General features: G+C 44.7%; 1 protein-coding gene across 2 annotated transcripts in view; it reads left to right on the top strand.

Annotated features, from left to right (window-relative positions):
- Positions 1–14,152: 14,152 nt before the first annotated feature.
- Positions 14,153–23,521, top strand: part of NPR3 (natriuretic peptide receptor 3) — a 79,306-nt gene continuing 69,937 nt past the window's right edge. For both annotated transcript variants that reach the window (XM_055554721.1, XM_055554720.1), the window contains exon 1: positions 14,153–15,403. In XM_055554721.1, coding sequence (XP_055410696.1) covers positions 14,647–15,403 — 757 coding nt within the window. In that variant the 5' untranslated portion in view covers positions 14,153–14,646. The remainder of the gene's footprint in view (positions 15,404–23,521) is intronic.

Here is a 23,521-nt window from a genome sequence, read left to right as displayed (position 1 = left end):
CATGTCATCCAGCATGGGGAGCTGTCATCTTAGAACCCATCACCTCAGTGCTCCTTCAGCCTCCCAGGGTGCCTCAAGCCAGAAAAGCCAACTTTTTTCTCTGGGCTTGTCCTACTTGGTTTCAGGTTTTGGCCAGGAAGTTGTTTCTCTTCCCTAGGTGACTCTCAATAAAACTCACCATTGTAAGGTAGTATGCTGTGGAAACATCTGTCTTCTAGCATGGTAGATTAAAAAAATTTCTTTTAATTGAGTTATAATTTACATACCATACAGTTCACTTTCTTTACTTGCACAATTCAATGGTATTTGAATTGTGACTATGCAAAAGTCATATGCAAAAATTTGCATATGCAAATTTCAAAAATATTTAAAAATTTGTTTGTTTGGTAGAGTCGCATGTAGGATCTTAGTACCCTGACCAGGAATGAAACATGGGCCCCTTACTTTGGAACCATGCAGTCTTAACCTCTGGACCACCGAGGAAGTTCCTGGTAGATTCTTATTTTAACAGCCACCAATGAATCATGGAGGGCTTCCCTAGTGGCTCATCAGTAAAGAATCTGCCTGCAATGCAAGGGACACAAGTTTGATCCTTGGGTTGGGAAGATCCCTTGGAGAAGGAAGTGGAAACCCACTCCAGTATTCTTGCCTGGAAAATCCCATGGATAGAGGAGCCTGGCAGGCTATAGTCCATTGGGTTTTAAAGACTCAGACACAACTTAGTGACTAACAACAGCAATAGCAATGAATCACGTATCTGGTACTCCTTCCCTTATGTACCTCCTTCCCTGAGTGACTCTGGGCTTGGCCATGGGACATGCTCTGGCCAATGAGGCATCAGCAAATGTTGGGTCAGAGACTTGCTATGTGCTCTTGTAATGAAGCTTGTGTTCTTGGATCACCTCTGTGTAAGAAACCCAGGCAATCTTGTTGGAGAGGTTAGCCCCAGCTAACGTGAATGAGGCCCTCTTGGATTTTCCAGCCCCAGATAAACTACCAGATGATGGTAACCACGTGAGAAACCGTAGATTAAAAAAACCCCAGAAGGACCACCCAGCCGAGTTCACTTGTAGAATTATGAGTAAATAAATGGTTGCTGTTCTAAGCCATTACATTTTGAGGTGGTCTTTTATGTAGAAACAGAAAACTGAGACTTATTGGATATTGCTCAGAGAAGTTATGGCTGGGGTTAGGGTTATGGGTTGATCATATCCCCTAACCACAAGGCTGTAGTTTTAAGAATATATTCTTCAATGAGCACTTGTTGTTTTTGGCCACTCAGCATCCATTTCACCCTAGGTAAGAACACTAAGATTTTACTCAGGGCAATCAATTATTTAATTCTCACATGTGATTCTTTTGGCCACAGTGTTTGGACGGCTTGAGGTAAATGACTTAATTCAGACAATTAAAGGTCAGGTCTAGGACTTTTGGTCAAACTCTCTTTTCAGCTAGAAGACAGACTATGAAGTTATGAAGGATCTGAGGATATTGTGGTCCTCCACTTTGGAAATTAAGGCATACCAAACAGCCACTGGAAGCATACTAAATTTTTACTGTAAAGAAGTTCCTGAAGGAAGCCTTCATGTAGAGCTAGCTGGTGGGAGTGTAAATCGATGCTGCCCTTCTGCTGTTAGGCCATAGTAACCCAAGTAAAAACACATATACCTTTGATGAAACAGCATATACTCCAGGGAAACGCTCATGTAAATCCATAAGGGAACACAGATAAAGATTTTTAAAGAGCAGTTTCTTGTGGCAGAGAAGTAACACAGGTATCAAAAACTAGGAGAATGGAAGTTCCCTGATCACCTAGTGGTTAGGATTCTGGTCTGTGACTCCTGTGGCAGATTCAATTCCTGGTTGGGGAACTGAGATCCAGCAAGCCGTGCAGCTTGGCCAATATCAAAAAACAAACAAACCAACCAAAAAATGGGCAGAATATGAAATCTAGAAAGATGGTAGTCATGAAACTATTTGTAGGGCTGCAATGGAGACACAGACATAGAGGACAGACTTGCAGACATATTAGGGGAAGGAGAGGGTGGGACAAGTAGGGAGAGTAGCGTGGAAACATATACATTACCATATGTAAATAGCTGGTGGGAATTTGCTGTATGACACAGGGAGCTCAAATCTGGTGCTCTGTGACTACCTAGAGGGGTGGGATGGGGTGGGAGGTGGGAAAAGAGGGAGGGGACATATGTATGTCTGTAACTGATTCATGATGATGTATGGCAGAAACCAATACAATATTGTAAAGCCATTATCCTCCAATCAAAAATAAATTTTAAAAAATGGGCAGAAAATCTAAATAGACATTTCTCTAAAGAATACATACAGCTAGACAAAAAGCTCATGAAAAGATGCTCAGTATTGTTAATTATTAGAGAAATACAAATAGAAATTACAGTAAGATTTGACACGGGTAAGGATGGCCATCATCAAAAAAATCTACAAAGAATAAATGCTGGAGAGGGTGTGGAGAAAAGGGAATCCTTCTACACTGTTTAAGGGAGTGTAAATTGTTAAAAACATGATGCAATAAGTATAGAGGGTCCTTAAAAAGCTAAAAATAGAGCATATGAAACAGCAATCCCACCCCTAGGCATATACTTAGAGAAAACCATAATTCAAAAAGATACACACACCCCAATGTTTATTGCGTCATTATTTACAATAGCCAAGAAATAGAAGCAACAAGAATGTCCATTGACAGGAATAGGTAAAGAAGATGTGGTGCATTTTTACAATACAATACTGTTGCTGCTGCTGCTAAGTCGCTTCAGTCATGTCCGACTCTGTGCGACCCCATAGACAGCAGCCCACCAGGCTCCCCCATTCCTGGGATTCTCCAGGCAAGAACACTGGAGTGGGTTGCCATTTCCTTCTCCAATGCATGAAAGTGAAAAGTGAAAGTGAAGTCGATCTGTCGTGTCCGACTCCTAGCGACCCCATGGACTGCAGCCTACCAGGCTCCTCCATCCATGGGAGTTTCCAGGCAAGAGTACTGAAGTGGGGTGCCATTGCCTTCTCCACAATTGAATACTACTCAGCCACAAAAAAGAGTGAAATAAGCCATTTGCAGCCACATGGATGGACCTAGAGATTGTCACATGGAGTGAAGTAAGTCAGACAGAAAGACAAATATCATATGATATTGTTTATATGTGGAACCTAAAAGAAATGGTACAGGTGAACTTATTTACAAAACAAAAATAGAGTCACAGATGTAGAAAACAAAATTATAGTTACCAAGGGAGAAGAGGGGGAGGGATCAACTGGAAGACTGAGATTGACAAGGACAGAGAAGCCTGGTGTGCTGCAGTCCATGTGGTTGCAAGAAGTTGGACACGACTGAGTGACTGCACAACAACAACAACAACAAATATTACTGTACACAAAACAGATACTAATAAGTACCTACTCTACAGCACAGGGAACTCTACTCAATACTCTGTAATGATCTATATGGGAAAAGAATCTAAAAAAGAGTGGTTATATGTATATGTCGGAGAAGGCAATGGCACCCCACTCCAGTACTCTTTCCTGGAGAATCCCATGGACAGAGGAGCCTGGTGGGCTGCAGTCCATGGGGTTGCTAGGAGTCGGACACGACTGAGCGACTTCACTTTCACTTTTCACTTACATGCCTTAGAGAAGGAAATGGCAACCCACTCCATTGTTCTTGCCTAGAGAATCCCAGGGAGGGGGGAGCCTGGTGGGCTGCTGTCTATGGGGTCGTACAGAGTCGGACATGACTGAAGCGACTTAGCAGCAGCAGCAGCATGTGTATATGTATAACTGATTCCATCTAACAAAGGTCCATCTAGTCAAGGCTATGGTTTTTCCAGTGGTCATGTATGGATGTGAGAGTTGGACTATAAAGAAAGCTGAGTGCCAAAGAATTGATGCTTTTGAACTGTGGTGTTGGAGAAGACTCTTGAGAGTCCCTTGGACTGCAAGGAGATCCAACCAGTCCGTTCTGAAGGAGATCAGTCCTGGGTGTTCATTGGAAGGACTGATGTTGAAGCTGAACCTCCAATACTTTGGCCACCTGATGCAAAGAGCTGACTCATTTGAAAAGACTCTGATGCTGGGAGGGATTGGGGGCAGGAGGAGAAGGGGACGACAGAGGATGAGATGGTTGGATGGCATCACCGACTCGATGGACATGGGTTTGGGTGGACTTCAGGAGTTGGTGTTGGACAGGGAGGCCTGCAGCTCATGGGGTTGCAAAGAGTTGGACACGACCGAGGGACTGAACTGAACTGATAACTGATACACTTTGCTGTACATCTGAAACTAACACAACATTGTAAGTCAACTATACTCCAATAAAAGTTAATTTTAAAAAATCTAGGAGAATAAACAAGTAAAATGTGGTAGAACTCTTCGGTATTCAAAAGTAATAAAACTAAGTTTTAAAACGCTGAGGGCCTCAGTATATGCCCTCCCTTTAGAGACGACCTGAGGTGGCCAGCAACATGGCCGCTGGGAGGCCCCAGTGCTCACCTCCCCGGTAAAAACAACAGTATATCATCTCATCACATTGCACACTTTAAATATGTCTGATTATACGTGACTATTATTCCATGCTAAAGTTAGAAAAAAGAGATGAGCAGTTCTAAAAATTAAGTAAAACAAAGGTAATGATGTAGAATTTTCTTCTAATAGCTTTGTTAAGATCTATCCTTGATACTCTATGCGAACATAAGAAATAGCATAATACAACTTCTGTACTGGAATAACACATGCATGCACAAGAAACACTCTTTTTCAAGAATACAGACTTATATCTATGGCATATATGGAATGTGAAGGAAGAAATGAAGGGAGAACTTAAAATAAGACAAGAACCTTGCAGATTGATCATGAATGTGCCAAGAATGGAGGATATGGTTAATTAAAAAATGTGTACATGAAGTTAAACAAAAACCCCAAGGTGATTCACTAGAACATGAATGACTCGCAATTTGAGACAATTTGTACATTTATATACACTCAAATATGAGAGATTACCCAAGAGGAGAGTCATTTCCATATTCTACCTCCAGACTTCCAAAAGCAACAGGGTTCAAATTAAAATAACTCTTACTATTTTCCCCAGGCAGTTAGTAAAGGGAAAAAGAACAGAAAGACTGAAAAGGGAATATTTTTGTAAGAAGGATGAAGAGAAAAGAAGAGCATTTAATGTTAGAGGAGTTACCAAAAATTGAAGTAACAGTATTAGCTTGATTAGACAGTTTTCTCCACTAATGTCAGGGCGAAATCTGATGTCACAACCTGATCACCAAAAATACGAGAGGGCAAATGTCAGGAATTTTCCTGATGTTTTCCTCATGGCATACTATTCTATTTTAGTCTTATGCATCAGCTATCCAAGATTTAATACCTCATGGAATGTACTTGCTGGAAAGAAACAAAAAACTATATCTCAGAACATTGCACATGATGGTAACACAAATTTTCCTCATCATCTTTAATCACTGTTCATAGCGTTATAAAAGATAATGATTTAAAAAATTTTTTAGGATACTGCATTTTTCTCTTAGCAAGGAAATAAAAATTAGGTATGAGTGATGAGGTGCTGGTATATCAATGTATGAAGATCTCTTGAAGTTAGTATTTAGGATCTTTGGCTTCTTATATTGCTTGTGCAATCATAAGTACAACATGATGATATCTGAATGTTTAAAAAATTATTTTAGAAGTTATATCTATGAATATATAAATATGAGCTAATTTCTCTTTGAATTACATTTTTCCTTTCACTGCTTTATTATTTCTCTTTTAAATTTTGTTTTATAGGAAACTTGCATTCTTTGGGTTTATTACTGGTAAAGTGAAATTTCAAGTGCTTACTTCATCATGGAGGATTAAGGAAAAAAACAATCCCAGCTCTCATGGAGTTTACATTCTAGTGGATTCAGTTCATTTCAGTTCAGTTCAGTTGCTCAGTCGTGTCTGACTCTTTGCGACCCCATGAATTGCAGCATGCCAGGCCTCCCTGTCCATCACCAACTCCTGGATTTCACTCAAACTCACGTCCATTGAGTCGGTGATGCCATCCAGCCATCTCACCCTCTGTCGTCCCCTTCTCCTCCTGCCCCCAATCCCTCCCAGCATCAGAGTCTTTTCCAATGAGTCAACTCTTCACATGAGGTGGCCAAAGTACTGGAGTTTCAGCTTTAGCATCATTCCTTCCAAAGAAATCCCAGGACTGATCTCCTTTAGAATGGACTGGTTGGAGCTCCTTGCAGTCCAAGGGACTCTCAAGAGTCTTCTCCAACACCACAGTTCAAAAGCATCAATTCTTCGGCACTCAGCTTTCTTCACAGTCCAGCTCTCACATCCATACATGACTACTGGAAAAACCATAGCCTTGACTAGACGGACCTTTGTTGGTAAAGTAATGTCTCTGCTTTTGAATATGCTATCTAGGTTGGTCATAACTTTCCTTCTAAGGAGTAAGTGTCTTTTAATTTCATGGCTGCAATCACCATCTGCAGTGATTTTGGAGCCCCCCAAAATAAAGTCTGCCACTGTTTCCACTGTTTCCCCATCTATTTGCCATGAAGTGATGGGACCAGATGCCATGATCTTTGTTTTCTGAATGTTGAGCTTTAAGCCAACTTTTTCACTCTCCTCTTTCACTTTCATCAAGAAGCTTTTTAGTTCCTCTTCACTTTCTGCCATAAGGGTGGTATCATCTGCATAGCTGAGGTTATTGATATTTCTCCCAGCAGTCTTGATTCTAGCTTATGCTTCTTCCAGCCTAGCATTTCAGTGCTGATTAATTTGGAGTACAAACTGTTCAATATCATGACATAATAATAACAGGAAAAATAGTTTTATACGATTTTTTGATTTTCACAAAATGTAATAAGATGTCCACAAGGTGAAATTTGATCTATTTTTGTCCTGATAATGTTTCTCTTAAACATTGCACATTTGGCTATTATGATTGACTATCACACAGATTTAAATATAACTTGGGTCAGATCATATCTTTGAACAAAAACAAGTGAATGTCTGATGCAATAGGTTTACGCTATAGAACACCACCATCCTTGACACACTGAAAGTCGCTCAGTCATGTCCGACCCTATGGATTATACAGTCCATGGAATTCTCCAGGCCAGAATACTGGAGTGGGTAGCTGCTCTCTTCTCCAGGGGATCTTCCCAACCCAAGGATCGAACCTGAGTCTCCTACCTTGCAGATGATCTCCTGCATTGCAGGTAAATTCTTTACCATTTGAGACAGAGGAACTTGGTGGGTTACAATCCATGGGGTCGCAAAGAGTCAGCCACAACTGAATGATTGAGCTTGCATGCATGCAGGCAATATTCCATTGTGTATATGTACCACATCTTCTTTATCCATTCATCTGTCGATGGATATCTAGGTTGCTTTCATGTCCTAGTGCTCTACAAACATTGGGGTACATATGCCTTTTTCAATTATGTTTTTCTCAGGGTATATGCCAGTAGTGGGATTGCTGGGTAATATTGTAGATTGATTCCTAATTTTTAAGGAATCTCCATACTGTTCTCCACAATGGCTGTATCAGTTTACATTCCCACCAACAGTGTAGGAGGGTTTCCTGGAGAAAGTAGCATTGACCAGCAGACACTATCATGTGTAAAATAGATAGCTGGTGGGAAGTTGCTGTATAGCGTGGGAGCCCAGCCTGACACTCTGTGATGACCAAGAGGGGTAGGGTTGGGGGAGGGGAGGCAGGCTCAAGAGGGAGCGAACATAATTATATATAATGATACATAATTATGGCTGATTCATGTTGTTGTATGGCAGAAACCAACACAACATTGTAAGGCAATTTACCTTCAGTTAAAAAATAAATTTAAAAAAGATCCAGGACATCCAAAAATAAATAATTTAGCAACTAAACAACAATAAATACATAAATAATATTCTATTTAAAAAAAAAAGTGTGAAGGGCAGCCGTGGGGTAGCAAATATGAGCTCTTGTTCTCTTTGCCCTACTATGTAGAGGACAGAACACTGAACAAACTCCTGTCTCAAGCTTACCAGGAAATATCTCAGTTTGGGAATCTAGGGCCAACATCAAGTGTTAGTCATTCAGTCGTATCTGACTTTTTGCAACCCCATGGATTGTAGCCTACCAGGCTCCTCTGTCCATGGAATTCTCCAGGAAAGAATACTGCAGTAGGTGGCCACTCCCTTCTCCAAGGGATCTTCCCGATCCAGGAATTGAACCTGAGTGTCCTGCATTGCAGGCAGATTGTTTACCATTTGAGCCACCAGGGAAACCTAACCTCAAAGTGATCTGCCAAAAGAGTTCCTCCAAAGAAGCCACTATTACAGAGCATTGTTAAGTAAAGTCTGTTGTGATCAGGCAATAGATAATTCCAAACAAGGTATGCATAAGCCATCTTGGTTTTGGGTTTTGAATTCATTCATTCATTCATTCCATGATGAATTTATGGAACATCGTTCAAACACTTACTTGGTATAGTGCTCTTTACCAGGCATTGAAGGGAATGTAATAACAGCTGCCATTTATTGATTTCCTACTTATACAAAGCACTGCACATCTTTTTTTTTTATTTTTCTGGCTTTTCTACAACACCAGGACAAGATTATTATCTCCATTTTAGGAGGGGAAAACTGAGGGAAAGGGGAAACTAAAGGACAGATGCTGCTGCTACTGCTAAGTCGCTGCAGTTATGTCCGACTCTGTGCGACCCCATAGACGGAAGCCCACTAGGCTGCCCCGTCCCTGGGATTCTGTAGGCAAGAACACTGGAGTGGGTTGCTATTGCCTTCTCCAGTGCATGAAAGTGAAAAGTGAAAGTGAAGTCGCTCAGTCATGTCTGACTCTTAGCGACCCCATGGACTGCAGCCTACCAGGCTCCTCTGTCCTTGGGATTTTCCAGGCAAGAGTACTGGAGTGGGGTGCCATTGCCTTCTCCAAAAGGGCAGATAGGTGAGGAGATAACCTTGGGACACACTGTAAGACTTCTAAATGCCTTTTATTCCCACAGGATATCGCCCTGAGAACCGGATCCCCACCCAGACTGGCTCCTTGTAAATGGAAATAAAATCGCATGTGATCACGACCCTAAAGGATGCTGTGGGAACTCAGATGGGAGAAGTGATTGTTGCTGAAGTTTGGAATAGTCAGTGAAACCTTAAGAAAAAAAAGAGAGTAGGATGCAATGGCTATGCACTTTGCCCTGAGGAAAATTCTCTAAAATCCCATTTCATATTTTTACATGCCTTCTTAAGTCCTTTTTGACATAACGCCATGTACAACTATGTAAACCAATTAAATGGAGTCAGAATTGGCATGGATGAAGTTGAGGCACATACACTTATCTTTGTGAATCTCATGATTTATATTAAATAACTGGTCTATAAATCAATGATGAGAATTCTTGATGTAGCTTGCCAATCCCAGAAAACCTCATGCCAGAAACTCAGACTAAATCACATTTGAGTTCTACATTTTTCAGAAGTGTTTCTAATGTCATTCTATCTCAGAAGATTTCCAAAGAAATGAAGAGAGATTGCGGTTGATGGAAAGTGAGGAGGACAGTTACAAATACACTGTAATACAGAAACAAATCTGGCCATAAGGAGCTAAATCTATTGGAGCTGCATTTTCAAAAGGGTCCTTCGAGACCACACTTAACTGCATTTTCTGATGAAAGTAAATCATAAGTTTAAATTTAAATAAATATATGTAATTGCTATTACTATAGTGCTGGGAAAAAAAACTGTAGATTTGTATAAAAGAAGGGAAGAGATCAATTAACAAAGTCTCTGCTAAGGAAAGCTAAAACCTAGAGGTAAGTTTTCAATTTAATTTTTTGGCCATTTATTGATTTTCTTCCCATATCTCCCTCTAAAGAATCAACTGTATGTTAAAAACAAAATCTCAGCACTCATTGAATTACAGAAATGTTCTTGAATTACATGTAATATTCTTTCATGTTTTCTGCCTCTAGGGGGAAGTGTGTTTTCAACAATTCTGTTCCCATAAGATACTTTCTTTGTGGGCTACAGGCTTCATAGCATTATTCTTCAATATGACTTCAGGGCTGGCTTAACAAGGGAAAGGAGAGTCATTTTGAAAGTCCCTTACTTTAGAAATTGCAGCCGGGCTTCTGAGGGAGATGGTACAGACTGTGACAACTGGTGGAGAAAACTTCGTTCTGATGGCATGTATATTTCAAACAATGGCTGGTTGAGGTTCCCTATAGAATGTTGTTTTCCCTGTTGGCAGAGTAATGCCATAGAGACATGATTTCATTTCACAGATGGAAAACAAACAGCTGAATACTTCATAGAAAACTTGCCACTTGATTTTAATAATAAAGTTAAAAAACAAGATTTATAGATATTGATGACAAGAGATCTAAATCTTATTAAAAGTGTGTTGGTTTCTATAATATCACATTTAGGGCTAACATTGCTTTTCATTTGGCTAATTTTATTTTGCAGCATTTCCCTGTAACTTTCTTTTGTTTTCATTTTGAATTGTAGTCAGAAAGAATGCATTCAGTGAAAAGGTTAGTAATCTTTTGAATGTTAAAAAAAGTGCTTCTCCCTCCCACTCCTGCCTCCCATTTCAGTGTTTTACAGAACTGAAGAGAATAATGTTTAAAAATCGAGTCCAAGGCATGAGTTACTCCTTTTTTCTTTTTTCCTACCTACATGGTTTGATTCATCTTTATGACCATGATGCTGCAAAAATTAGACTACAATCTATTAGTATCTTTCTTACTATGCTGCAAGTTTTCAAAATAGCAACATATAAAATAAATTTTTGATATAAAATGTGTTACTCTTAAATGGCATTTAGCTTTGTTCCCAACCCTTTTTTACATGGTGTAATAAATATTTATTTCTAATTCAGTGCCATTAAAAAATATCTTCCAGGGGGTGAAGAGGCATATAAGTATGACATTTATATTATTTGGCCTAGATTCCTCACGTAGAGAGCAAAATGTCTCAGGTTAGGTGACTTCTAAGGAGATCCAACCAGTCCATTCTAAAGGATATCAGTCCTGGCTGTTCATAGGAAGGGCTGATGCTAAAGCTGAAACTCCAATACTTTGGCCACCTTATGCGAAGAGTTGACTCATTGGAAAAGACTGATGCTGGGAGGGATTGGGGGCAGGAGGAGAAGGGGACGACAGAGGATGAGATGGCTGGATGGCATTATGGACTCGAAGGACATGAGTTTGAGTGAACTCCGGGAGTTGGTGATGGACAGGGAGGCCTGGCGTACAGCGATTCATGGGGTCGCAAAGAGTAGGACGCGACTGAGGGACTGAGCTGAACTGAAAATTTTTCCAGCCATAAGATTGGAGAACTCCATGATATTCGTGATACTCACACACACTCTCAGCTGCCCCGGTAAGTCTGATGGAAAGAGAATAAACTGGTAATGTTAAGTCCATATACTTGTATTACTTGGCAGTTCTTCCTATAATCTTGTGCCTATTTTCATTTGAAAAACTTAAAAAAATCCTAATTTCTATAAAATGATTAAGTCATGGCAATGTACTGTACAGCATAGTGACTATAGCTAGTAATGCTATATGACATACTTGAAAGTTGTGAAGAGCAGGTATTAAAGTTCTCATCACACAAAATTTTTGTTTTCTAACTATATGGTGACGATGTCAACTAGAGTTGTGGAGATGATTTCATAGTATATACAAGTATCAAATAATTGCGTTACATCCCTGAGGTTAATATAATGTCATATGTCAATTATACCTCAATAAATACATCTTAATTTCTGCTCAATGGAAAAATGTAAGGGATGTTTTGAGCACCGGATTCTCTGGTTCAGCTGCCTAGTTTGGGGGCTCTTCCCTTACAGGGCTTAGGTTGTCAGGGCTCTTGAATGACAAACAGGAAGCTGAGAACTCTGATGCAAAGGCCACTCAGAGGCTGTGATACTCACTCCACCATAAAGGCACTGCCCTGCCCGTGACCCTTGGCGCGAATGGGCAGCGCCTGCAAGGGGAGAGGCGTTCTTGCCCGGGGTCACCCCAGCCTTTCCGACTAAGCTACGCTACACCGTGCTCAGCATCAAATCGCCATTGGCCAGTGTTCCCCAGACACAGAGCAGAGCGAGCAGTAATAGCAAACCCTGGTTCCTCCACGTCTCCTGGCAACCAGTTTCGAAATCCATTAAGACCCTTGGAATTCGGGATTTAGCCTCTCTCTTTCCCTCTCTCCCTCCTTCCCTCCGTTCCTTCTGCCTTTTTTCTCTCTCTTTCCTTCCTAGGAGTTCAGGGGGGATTTTTTTTTTTTTTAATCACTGTGAAGCTCTAAATCTTAATTTCCAGTGTGTGAAAACTACGTTTTTTTGTGGAATTAAATTGTATACGGATGCCTCGTTTATTACCGGTTAGCAGCTCTAATAAGATAAATGAAAGTTTTCACAGGAGTTAGAAGATCCTACTTGAAGATTCAGCGATCGAAGTGCAAAATCTAAAAGCCCTGCAGGGTGCAACGTTACTCATCATTATATTTATGGTGCCAGAAAGAGCGATAAGGAGGGTGCTGATAAGGCTGATGAGCGCTGATGCCTGAAGTTGTAACATCTCCGGAAGCCCCAATTTACCTTTTTCATCCTCATAAAAGAGAGCGATTGCTCCTTGAGGCCTCGGCTTTCAACAAAACTAAAAAAAAAAAAGACCAAAAAAGCGAACTCGGGATGATGGCATCGGGGATACAAGTCGGCTACAAGTTTCTGCCGAAAGAGGGCGTTGGTCTAAGACGAATAGAAATTTGTGGACACGGACGCCCAAATGAAAGACCTTTGAAAACATTTTCTAATGTATTTTAATTCGTGGGACTTAAATATCAGAATTCACCAATCGAATATAGCACGTTCATACTGCAAATGACCTCGGCGCGTTACCACGATCGAAGGGTCAAGTTCCCTTCGAACCTGCCCCGCAGCTCGGCGGACCCTGGGGAGGCTCCTCCGGCCACCAACTTCTCCACGACCGTGTCCATCCTCGTTTCCCCCGCTGCTGTGCCTGCCTGTGACAAGTGACAAGCGACTGAGTCTTGGCCGCAGGTCCTTCCTCCGCATTGCAGGATCCGGAGCACCGGGGAGAAGCGTTGGGATTTCCGAGCGCACGGATGGCCGCTGATGACGCGCCTGCATCCGGGGGACCCTCAGGGGTGAAGCTTTAGGGAGAAGGTCTCTTTATTTAGTTACCTGGCTTAGTACATAAAGTCCAGAGGACGCCTTGGAGATGCTTTTCAAGCTTTCTGCTACCTTCAGAAGAACTGTTTTTCCCTTTGGAAGCAACAAGTTTCGCTTTTCTGCTCGCTGCGCGCCGCGGGAGATGTGGGTGCGCTGGGACACTGGATCCCGCGCGGCACGGCGACTCCGGCGCGAACACGCGGGGCTCGCGGGGAGGTGGCCGCCAAGGGTGGGGAGCGGGGGAAGAAGGGGGCCGAGGACGCCCAGCAGCTAGGCGTTCCAGGCCCTCGACCCAGCCGTCTGCCCCGGGACCTTGGTCCCTGTTTCCTGACCTTGCGCCAGGGGACCGCGAAGGTCGAGAGCCCGTCCCAAGTTGGCGCGTCTGGAGAGATTGTGGCTGGAGTGAGAGAGAGGTGAGAGCAAACGGGACCTAGGGTGTTTGTTTGTTTGTTTGTCAACCAAACCACCAATTTCTGGGGCCATCCCTTTCCCTTAATCCTGTTTTTTTTTTTTTTTTTTTTTTTTTTTTGCAAGGCGCGCGCGCGCGCGTGTGTGTGTGTGTCTGCGCGCGTTTCTTTACTTTCAAACACATTTCCATCTTTAAAGCCCGGAGCTGGAGACAGAGCTGCCGCGTGCTGGGCCAGGGAGAGGCGAGGACCCTGGTGGCGGTGTAGCTTTGTGGGGGCTTCCGCGGCTGTAGAAATGAGCGATTGCGGCTTTAAGGAAAAGGCAAAAGGACTGGCGAGGAGTGGGAGTGAGGGACAGGGAAGGGGTGGGAAGAGTAGGGGTGCGGGGAGGAGGAGTCCTGATGTAAGAATGTTAATAAGAGACTCCCCTAGCCCAGCCCCCACTTCTCCCCACCCCCACCCGCTGGAAATACCAGCCCGGCCTCTGCACGCCTTGTGTGGTAACACGCTCCGCCGCTGCCACGCTATTTAAACGCGGGTTATGGATCCGGGAACCGGCGCGAATCAATGAGATCAAACGCGAGGGAGATGCACCGTCAATTACAAGCACTTGGACAAGTCTAACTTTTTCTTCTTTTACAAATGCGACCTTAGCAACGCCCATATAAGAAGCCACCTCTAAGCAAAACAGTATATATCAAGGGAGGGCTAATCTATGTATTTATAAAAAGTATATATATAAATATACTATAGGAGTACAGGTTTACACCCAGTTAACTTTTTCTTTTTCTTTCTGTCTTTCTTTTTCTTTTTTTTTTTTAAACGAGTGGCATTGCAAAGGAGGACTCTTCCTCTCTTTTGGCGAGTTAGTGAAGGGGGTATTCTTTTATTTTTTCTTAGAGCGCCCAAGGGGGCGCAGGGACCTCGGAGAGGAGTGGGGAGTTAAGAGGTAGGGTGGGTGGGGGGCAGAGGGCGAGTCCGCAGCGAGGGCAGGCGCTTTCCTGCGGCACGATGCCGTCCCTGCTGGTGCTCACTTTCTCCGCGTGCGTCCTGCTCGGTTGGGCGTTACTGGCCGACTGCACTGGTGGCGGTGGCAGCGGGGGCGCGGGCCCGGGCCGCGGGCGCCGGGAGAGAGAGGCGCTGCCGCCGCAGAAGATCGAGGTCCTGGTGCTGTTGCCCCAGGACGACTCTTACCTGTTCTCCCTGGCTCGGGTGCGACCGGCCATCGAGTACGCGCTGCGCAGCGTGGAGGGCAACGCGACCGGGCGGCGGCTCCTGCCAGCCGGCACTCGCTTCCAGGTGGCCTACGAAGACTCGGACTGCGGCAACCGCGCACTCTTCAGCCTGGTGGACCGCGTGGCGGCGGCGCGGGGAGCCAAGCCGGATCTCATCCTGGGGCCGGTGTGCGAGTACGCGGCGGCGCCGGTGGCTCGGCTAGCGTCGCACTGGGACCTCCCCATGCTGTCTGCCGGGGCCCTGGCAGCCGGCTTCCAGCATAAGGACACGGAGTACTCGCACCTTACGCGCGTGGCACCCTCGTACGCCAAGATGGGCGAGATGATGCTCGCCCTGTTCCGCCACCACCAGTGGAGCCGCGCCGTGCTGGTCTACAGCGACGACAAGCTGGAGCGGAACTGCTTCTTCACCCTCGAGGGGGTCCATGAGGTCTTCCAGGAGGAAGGCTTGCATACGTCCGCCTACAATTTCGATGAGACCAAAGACTTGGATCTGGAGGACATCGTGCGCCACATCCAGGCCAGTGAGCGAGGTGAGCAGCAGTGCGCCCCGGGTCCCGGGCCCTAACCCAGCCCCTTTCCTCGGCTCTCCCTACATGCCTGTTGGCTCCCCTGGAGACCCCACTACTCCCTGCTGCACTGAGGATCAGAGTAGGGAGCGCCCACCGGGACTCGCCCGAGTGTGCATAGTCTGGCTGCGACGACCTTCGACCATCACCCATGGTTATGGTGGGGTGTACGTAGAGGGTCCTGGGGAAGTGATGAAGCCTGTGGGTGGGGCATGTGAGCAGGCAGCCTTCCCAGGCCCGCGCCCTGGTCCAACAGGTGCTGTCAAACCTCTTGGGTTTTTTCTTTCCCGTTCTTCTGTGTCCGGCGCCGAGTTTGGGGCTCACTGCGGGAACCCGCCTCCAACTACGGTCTCAAAGCGTGACAAGGGCCAAAGAACTTGTTATCGGGTCCTTTTCCGACGTGCGCCGGCTCCTAGTGAGGAAGCGTACACTGAGTTCCACAGCCCGCGCGCCGCCTCATGGTCAGCTCCGGTCTTCGGATTTCCCTTGCTGCTCCTTCCACAGATCTCAGCTTTCTTTTAAAGACTCATTGTATCGCCCTTCTCATTCCTTCCATGGCCCCTCCAGCCCCGTATAAACGGGCTTCTGTGGTTTCCATAAAAAATGCCTCGCAGTGTCTGGACCCTGGTGACGCCCATTGCCCCCTGCACATTCAGCGTCGTGGTCTCCAGTGCGCCAGCAGCTAGGCTTTGGGAGAGTGCGCGCGCTGGAGAAGCGGGCACTGGACCTCCCTTCCCTCTCTAGTTTTCTCTGTGGGTCTGTGGGGGTTTGGAGCTCAAGGTTGAGGATAGTGGCTATGGTTCTAGGGGATGGGAGGAGAAGCGGGTGGTCACGGATACAGAATCGCAGAAGCCCCCAGTGCGGCTCATTTTACTGCCCAGTAGATCTGTGCGAAGGCGGGCGGAGAACCCAGCATAGCGCAGTTCTCTCCTTACCAGTGTCAGGTTTGGGGTGCAAACGCTCGCTCGCGGGATCCCGCAGGCTCCCGCTCAGCGCTCACGCGCCTGGATTGTCAGTGGCGCAATCCCAGTAAAGCTCCCTCCCCACTTACCCACGCGGGGAGACGGAAGGGGAGAGGGGCAGAGCCAGGCGCAGGGCTAGCCTACGACTTGGCATGGCTGGTCACCTGGGCGCTGGCCGTGGGATCAGCGCAACCGGAGGCAAGGGGTCTCGGGAACAGGTGAGAGAGGGTAAAGACGCCGCGGAAGAGGGCGCTGCGGCCATCCCCTTCCCAATTTGGCCACCCCGCACTCGGAGTGAACCGCACTCTTTAGAGTGAAGAGGCGCGAGGTGTTGACAGTGGGGAGGCATGGCCAAGTTTTGAGCGTTCGTACTCCAGGCTGTCTGCGCCGAATTCCTGCCAGCCAAGCAGGCAGGGCGCCGGCTTTGCTGATTATGAAAAAGGGCACTTGTATCCAAGGGCGGCGGATTCGCCACGCCGGGCCGAGAAAGTCACATCTACTTCTTTCCTGTTCTCAGTCCCCAGGTCACTGCAGACCCCGAAAAGCGTTCTTCAGCTCTCGGCTCTCAAGGGCTTGGAGCTAGACTTCCCAGCTTGGGCTGGGGATTGGGGGTGTGTCCCCCTACCGGCAAGAACCGCGGTTGGCCAACGTGTTTGTGCTGCCACCGCCCTGAAGGTCTTAGTGCCCGCCGTGACTCCCTGCGCACGTGGCCTGGAATTCGTGTTCGAGGTCAGGCCGGATGAGGGCATATCGAGGCCACCGGGGGCCCCTCGGCCTCACATGGTGTGTGGCTGAGCCAGGGGGTAGGGAGGGGTGGGGCTGGGGGGCTTCAAAGAGCTTGGGCTACAGTCTGCGGCTGCTATTTTTTCAATTCCAAAAAGCAGATGTTCCCAAGTTTCTTTACTTTTTTTCTTCCAAGTTTGAATTTAGTGGTCACAGTTTGCTTGGCTGACCCGTATGTTTTGCAGGTGGTAAAGTTACCATTCTTACTCTAAAAAATATTTCTGACAGTGACTTGGCAGATGTTCAGAAATAAAAAATCAAAATAATTTCTCCCCTTAAGCCCTCCTCCCTCAGCAGAAATTCCCTACACTCAAGAGAGAAAGATGTTTGGTAACAGCTCTCTCTGGGGGTCTCTTAAGTTTTACTGATCACCTTTACTTCACCAAAAGTGGTTAATGGGTTAAATAGGGGCCCAATACAATGACTGAGTAGAGTTTGAATTTTCAGAGCTCTTAGCCTGCCTCAGGCATTCACTGGCCAGGGAGCTTGGGCTGCTATCAGACTCCAGTTATAACGGGGGTAGCCAGGGTAGTCTGTTGTTGCGTCTGACTCTGCATTCCCATGGACTGTGTGCAGCCCACCAGGCTCCTCTGTCAATGGGATTCTCCAGGAAAGAATACTGGAGTGGGTTGACATTTCCTTCTCCAGGGGGTCTTCCTGACGCAGAGATCGAACCCAAGCCTCCTGCTTGGCAGGCAGATTCTTTACCACCCAACTGCCAGGGAATCCCCAGTCAGGGCATATCTACAGAGATAATATCCTTTCCCACAAAGTGAGAAGAGAACCCAGAGGTGAGAAGCAGACCCTTTGGATCTGGCGGCTGCACTCAACTGCTGCAGGGCCTGCCCAAGTCACTTCCTGACTTTCTCAGAGTTTCCTCCTCTGTGAAACAGAGGTGGGGTGAGAATCAGGCCTGTTCGGACCAGTGTTTGGTGGTTCTGATTTCTGCTCAACTCAAGTGTAAAATGGAACTGTTTTTGTTTTTGAACATTCCACATTAAACATCATAGAACTAGGGAATCTTTTTCCTCCCTCTTTTGGAGATAAATTTTTAGCACTTTTTTTTTTTTTTGGACTTGAAGTTCATCTTTAAAATCAGATCACAAAAGTTTTAATCTCTTAAAGGGTTAAATTAATAATGCCACCATTTCAATAATATGACTAAATTTTAATTTGGCTATGTGTGCTATAGAATTAAACACTGAGGGGTATTATTGATTCTTCTTGGGGATTTAATATCAAAGTCAATAATAAACATTTTTTTCTCACAAGTAGTAGCCAATGTATATCACTAAAATACATGCATGTGAGCATGCATTGTTTTTAAAAAGTCAACTACGCCCTCAATATTTAACACTCAATAATAAATTTATTTTTATAAAGAGGCATTAAAAAATATTTTTTCAAGCAATAAAAGTGAGCAGTTGCTTTGTCATACATCTCATAAGATGCAGAACCAGAATTATTGTGCACACATTTTTGTATGAAGAACTGTAGTTTTATCTTTTTTGGTTATTAATATGTCATTATTCTTGGCCTGTATAACAGCTATGGTGATAACAGCATTTAATCAATACAAGAGTGATTTATTTTTAGAATAGGCTGGGGTAAATGACCGAGCAGTTGGTCAGAGTTTTTAACCAAAGATGTTAGACTTTCTGATTCAAGACTCTGTTTTTCTTATCCCTTTTCTTGTATTTACCACCTGTCATTTAAAAAAAGTTCCTCTTACTTAGTTATTTCTTTGGATGCTCCCCAATATTGTTGAGTTTTAGTTTTAAATTTCTCCTGTCATATTTTCAATTTGCAGCACATGGCATATCTTGCTTTGCTTCCATGGAACAACATCTCTTTTCCCTTCTAAGTTTAGAATTAAGTAGAAGATGGATGTAGGCATCAGTTGGAGAATATGAAAATATCATTTTTATTATTGATAAAAAACCTATTGCAGAACATGGATTTAGATCAGTTACCAAAAAGGGCCTGCCTGCTATTATTTTCCCCATGAATTTGGCTGGGTCATCCACTAAATCACAGCTAGTATGGCACACCCCACTCCAGGACAGACCTCACTACAGGGCGAAAGTTACCCATGATGTGTGCTCTCTGCAAGCAGATGCACCTCAAAGAGGAAGAAAGGACTGAGTCCAGTATGCCCAGTTTTCTCTTCTAGACTCAGCCATCAGACAGGTCCCTCCTTTCCCTCTGGGGGTGGGAAGAGGCGGGTAAATGAAGGTACACAGGGAGATCAGGAGTGTCCTTCTCTTAGAGATTGCTCCAGATGGAAAGCTGAAATGGGTGAAAGGGTATCTCCTTCACTCAAATATGCTTCCTGGATTGTTTTGGGGGTCCCCGAATTGACTTCTCTAGCCATGTCTTCGCAAGTGATTGCAAGAACGTGTTGCTATAGGGAGAAGCCACTTACAGAAGACACTGTGGGAATCAGGGAGTGGAGGGTGACATGGAACCCCACAAGTTCTCCAGCAAGGAGGGAAAAATGGAGCAAAATGATGAAAAGCCTATCCGGAAACTTGGACTCACACCACCATTTCCTCTTTTAGAAGTTTTAACAATTTGACCCCCAAAATTAGTATTTATATATTTAATATGCTTAAGTATATATTTAAATATGTACATTTTAAATCTATTTAAGTACAGAAGGAATTATCTGAATTGACCTCCACTTAAGCAGCTTTCAGGATTAGCTGATGCTCTCCTTTTCTCTATAAACTTTTTTGGCTGCTGGTGAAAGCTGGTAGCTAGTCTTGCTTTTCCGAGGTTTGCCAGCACACTTCTCACAAATCTGTTTATACCAGTTGTACTTATTATAAGTATGCAGTTTAATTAGTCATTATGTAAACTGATGAAACATGAGAAGAAGAGAAAGCTATTTTAGTGAACACTATTTTAAACCTTCCAAAAGATTGTATAAAGGCATGTTGCTAAAAATACATGCTGTTGAATTAGGCATGAATGAAAAAGCCATGACAGATTGGGGAGCATCCCACAATCTAGAAGGACTCTGCGTTCTGACTGCTCGGCCAATGTTTTTAAGTGTTTGCTCCAGCTTAAACTGGGTGACAGCGTGCACTATGGGTTTTCTTTTCTGGAAGGAAAATAATACCTAGCCCACGAAGTTGGGGGTTAGGATTTCCTTTTGAGAGCTGGACTACATTTGTCCACATGTCCATTTCATTCGTCATGAAATGGCTGAGATCTAAAATAATTCCAGACTGTTTAGATCGGCCCAGTGCTGCTCCAGGTCACTCTTGCTTAGTTTAAGCAGGTACTGACATTTAAAGAAAGAATGTGCCCATTGGAGGGGGTTGATCTTGGTGGTGATGAGGAAAGAGAGGAGATGGGCCAGGGCTGTAAAAATAGAAAAGAAGTGACAGGCCAGTGTAGGGCACGGCCCATCTAGGGCTTGGGGAAGCATGTGCTCCGGCCTGAGGACACAGACTGTTCGGACCTGAGCCAGGTGTAGCTCTCCGATGGATGCTTCAGGTTATCAAGGCCTGATGCCTTTGGATGCCTGGACCCTTCAGCTGACCCTCCTCATCCTTCTTGCATCCTTACTAACATCCTGCTGTTTACAATTTGGCTCCTTAATTGGCACCTCCAGGTCTATATTGACACAAACATATTTGTGACTATTTTGGTCCTCATTGAAATTAATCTTCATTTCAGATTAGCTAAAAATATCTAAGTTAGGTTATTAGAATTCTTTTCCCCAAACAATGACTCTACACTTTATGTGCTAACAGAGTCCTGTTCTGTTTATGGGGAGTGATCTAGAACTAGACTCTTGACTATGATCAGTTGATAGAAAAGTGATGACTGCAGTTGGACAGTCAGCCAGAGCTTCCTGGAGCCTCTTGGGATCCGCTTGTCCAGCCTTAGTCCAGGCTGTTTTGTGGGACACCTTGGTTCTTTTGTCTTCCCAGGTGGTGCTAGTGGTAAAGAACCTGCAAGCCAATGAAGGAGACTAAGAGAAGTGGGTTCGATCCCTGGATTGGGAAGATCCCCTGAAGGAGGGCACAGCAACCCACTCCAGTATTCTTGCCTGGAGAATCCCCTGGACAGAGGAGCCTGGTGGGCTACAGTCCATGGGGTTCACAAAGAGTCAGGCTCTATTGAAGTGACTTAGCTCGCGCACATGCATAGGCTCTTATCATTTAAGGGACTAGAATCGAATGAGAGCGGAACAAACATTTAGGTCACAATGAGTAATGAGAAATTTCTTCAAAAACTTTGTTACTGATACATCTTGGAATTCGACTATTTATTCTAGATATATAACTATATTTCCAGGCACAAACAGCACTTACTCCCGCAGTTAGACATCTTAAGAAGTTTGGTATGGTTTTAAAAACTTGCCCTGCAGAGCTTTCAGCCTGTACCCTGAGCTGTTATGTCGTAAGAAATGTCAGAGTCATGACCTAACACTCTGAATTAACCTATGCAGTAAACGAAATGTCAGCAAGCTCCTGGCCCTTGGCGCAGGTTGCCAAGGCGGCTTTGGCACAGCCTGAAGTTTGTTCTGCATCATTCCTCACCCGTGCTTTTACAAAGAACATACACACGGCACAGGGCCGGCTCGTGTGGTGATAATGCGGTTATGGCACCCAGGCCTCTCCTCTCCTCTGTGCAGAAAAGCACAGCGGGTGCTGTCATGGGGGTCAGGGGCCATCGACAGTGATCCAAATAGGTGGATGAAGGCCAGGTCTCTCTTCCCTTTCATCCCTTGTAGCTGTTACGTGACAGGGAACAGTATTCTGCAGCTGCTTAGAGCCTCTCGGCTCTGACAGTGTGGATGTGAACCGAGAGCATGTGGGAAGGGACCTGGAATCTTGGTAACTATTTCCTCTATGTGTTGAGACAGCTTTAAAAAAAGTGTTCTCCATTCAAACATCAGAAAGCATATCCCACCTGCTGCATCCTCTGATTTGCCAAATGAAAACCCTTCGGGTTGTTTTCTGAGGAAAATGTATTTGCTATGCTGTGCTAAAGTTTCTTCAGTCGTGGCCGACTCTTTGCCACCCCATGGACTGTAGCCCACCAGGCTCCTTTGTCCATGGGATTCTCAGGCAAGAATATTGGAGTGGATTGCCATACCCTCCTCCAGGGGATCTTCCAGACCCAGGGATCGAACCTGCGTCTCTCTTATGCCTCCTGCATTGGCAGGCAGGTTCTTTACCACTAGCACCACTATGCTGCTGCTGCTGCTGCTAAGTTGCTTCAGTCGTGTCTGACTCTGTGCGACCCCATAGACGGCAGCCCACCAGGCTCCCCCGCCCCTGGGATTCTCCAGGCAAGAACACTGAGTGGGTTGCCATTTCCTTCTCTGATGCATGAAAGTGAAAAGTGAAAGTGAAATCGCTCAGTCGTGTCTGACTAGTAGTGACCCCATGGACTGCAGCCTACCAGGCTCCTCCATCCATGAGATTTTCTAGGCAAGAGTACTGGAGTGGCTTGCCATTGCCTTCTCCGCTCCACTATGCTAGTAAGGTATAAAAAGCAGTTGACATGTCTCACTATCTTATATTGGGCCAATCTGGGAATTTACTTGAAGTATTTTAAAAAGATTTATTTTGAAATAATCTTGTGTTTTTGGAAAGGATGTAGGAAAGTATAAAGCACCTCTGGCTTGCCTTCACCCAGATTTTCACTAGTGGTAAATGTTCTGCCACTATGCTTTGTCATTCCAAATCTCTCCTTTCCCTCCCCTACCCCTTCCAAATATATACTCATGTACATATATATGCACAAGTATTGCTATCTTTTTATGAACTATTTGAGGGTAAGTACAGTCATCATGCTTTTGTACCCCTAAAAATTGAAGTGTGCACTTCCCAAGAAGAAGAACATTCACTCATAGACCCACAGTAGAATTATGAAAAGCAAGAACATTAACACAAACATAATACTATTATCCAATTTATAGACCTTATTCAAATTTCTCCAGTTGTCTCAACAATGCCCTTTATAGAAAAACTTTTATTATTATTATTTTTAAGGCCCAGGATCCAATCTAGGATCACACAGTGCATTCAGCTTTCTGTTTCCCTGAGTCTCTGCTAGTCTAGAACATCTCAGGCCGTTTTTGTTTTTCATGAAAGTGACCATTTTAAAGGGTGTAGGTTCACTGTTCTAGTCACTGTCCCCCAAATTGGGTTTGCAGCTGCTTCCCTCTGATTAGATTGAGGTGGCCAGTTTTGAGGTTTGGGGCTCCTGATGTGTTACAGCAGGGGGCTCATGAGTCTGCTCACATGGTGGGTACCGTTGGCATCCATCACTTGGTTGTGGTGGTGACAGATAGCTTTCTCCACTGCCAAGT

Source organism: Bubalus kerabau, chromosome 18 (genome assembly GCF_029407905.1).
Source record: "Bubalus kerabau isolate K-KA32 ecotype Philippines breed swamp buffalo chromosome 18, PCC_UOA_SB_1v2, whole genome shotgun sequence".
Lineage (NCBI taxonomy): Eukaryota > Metazoa > Chordata > Mammalia > Artiodactyla > Bovidae > Bubalus > Bubalus kerabau.
The sequence above is the reverse complement of the archived record's forward strand: the minus strand, read 5'-3'. Positions and strand labels throughout refer to the sequence as shown.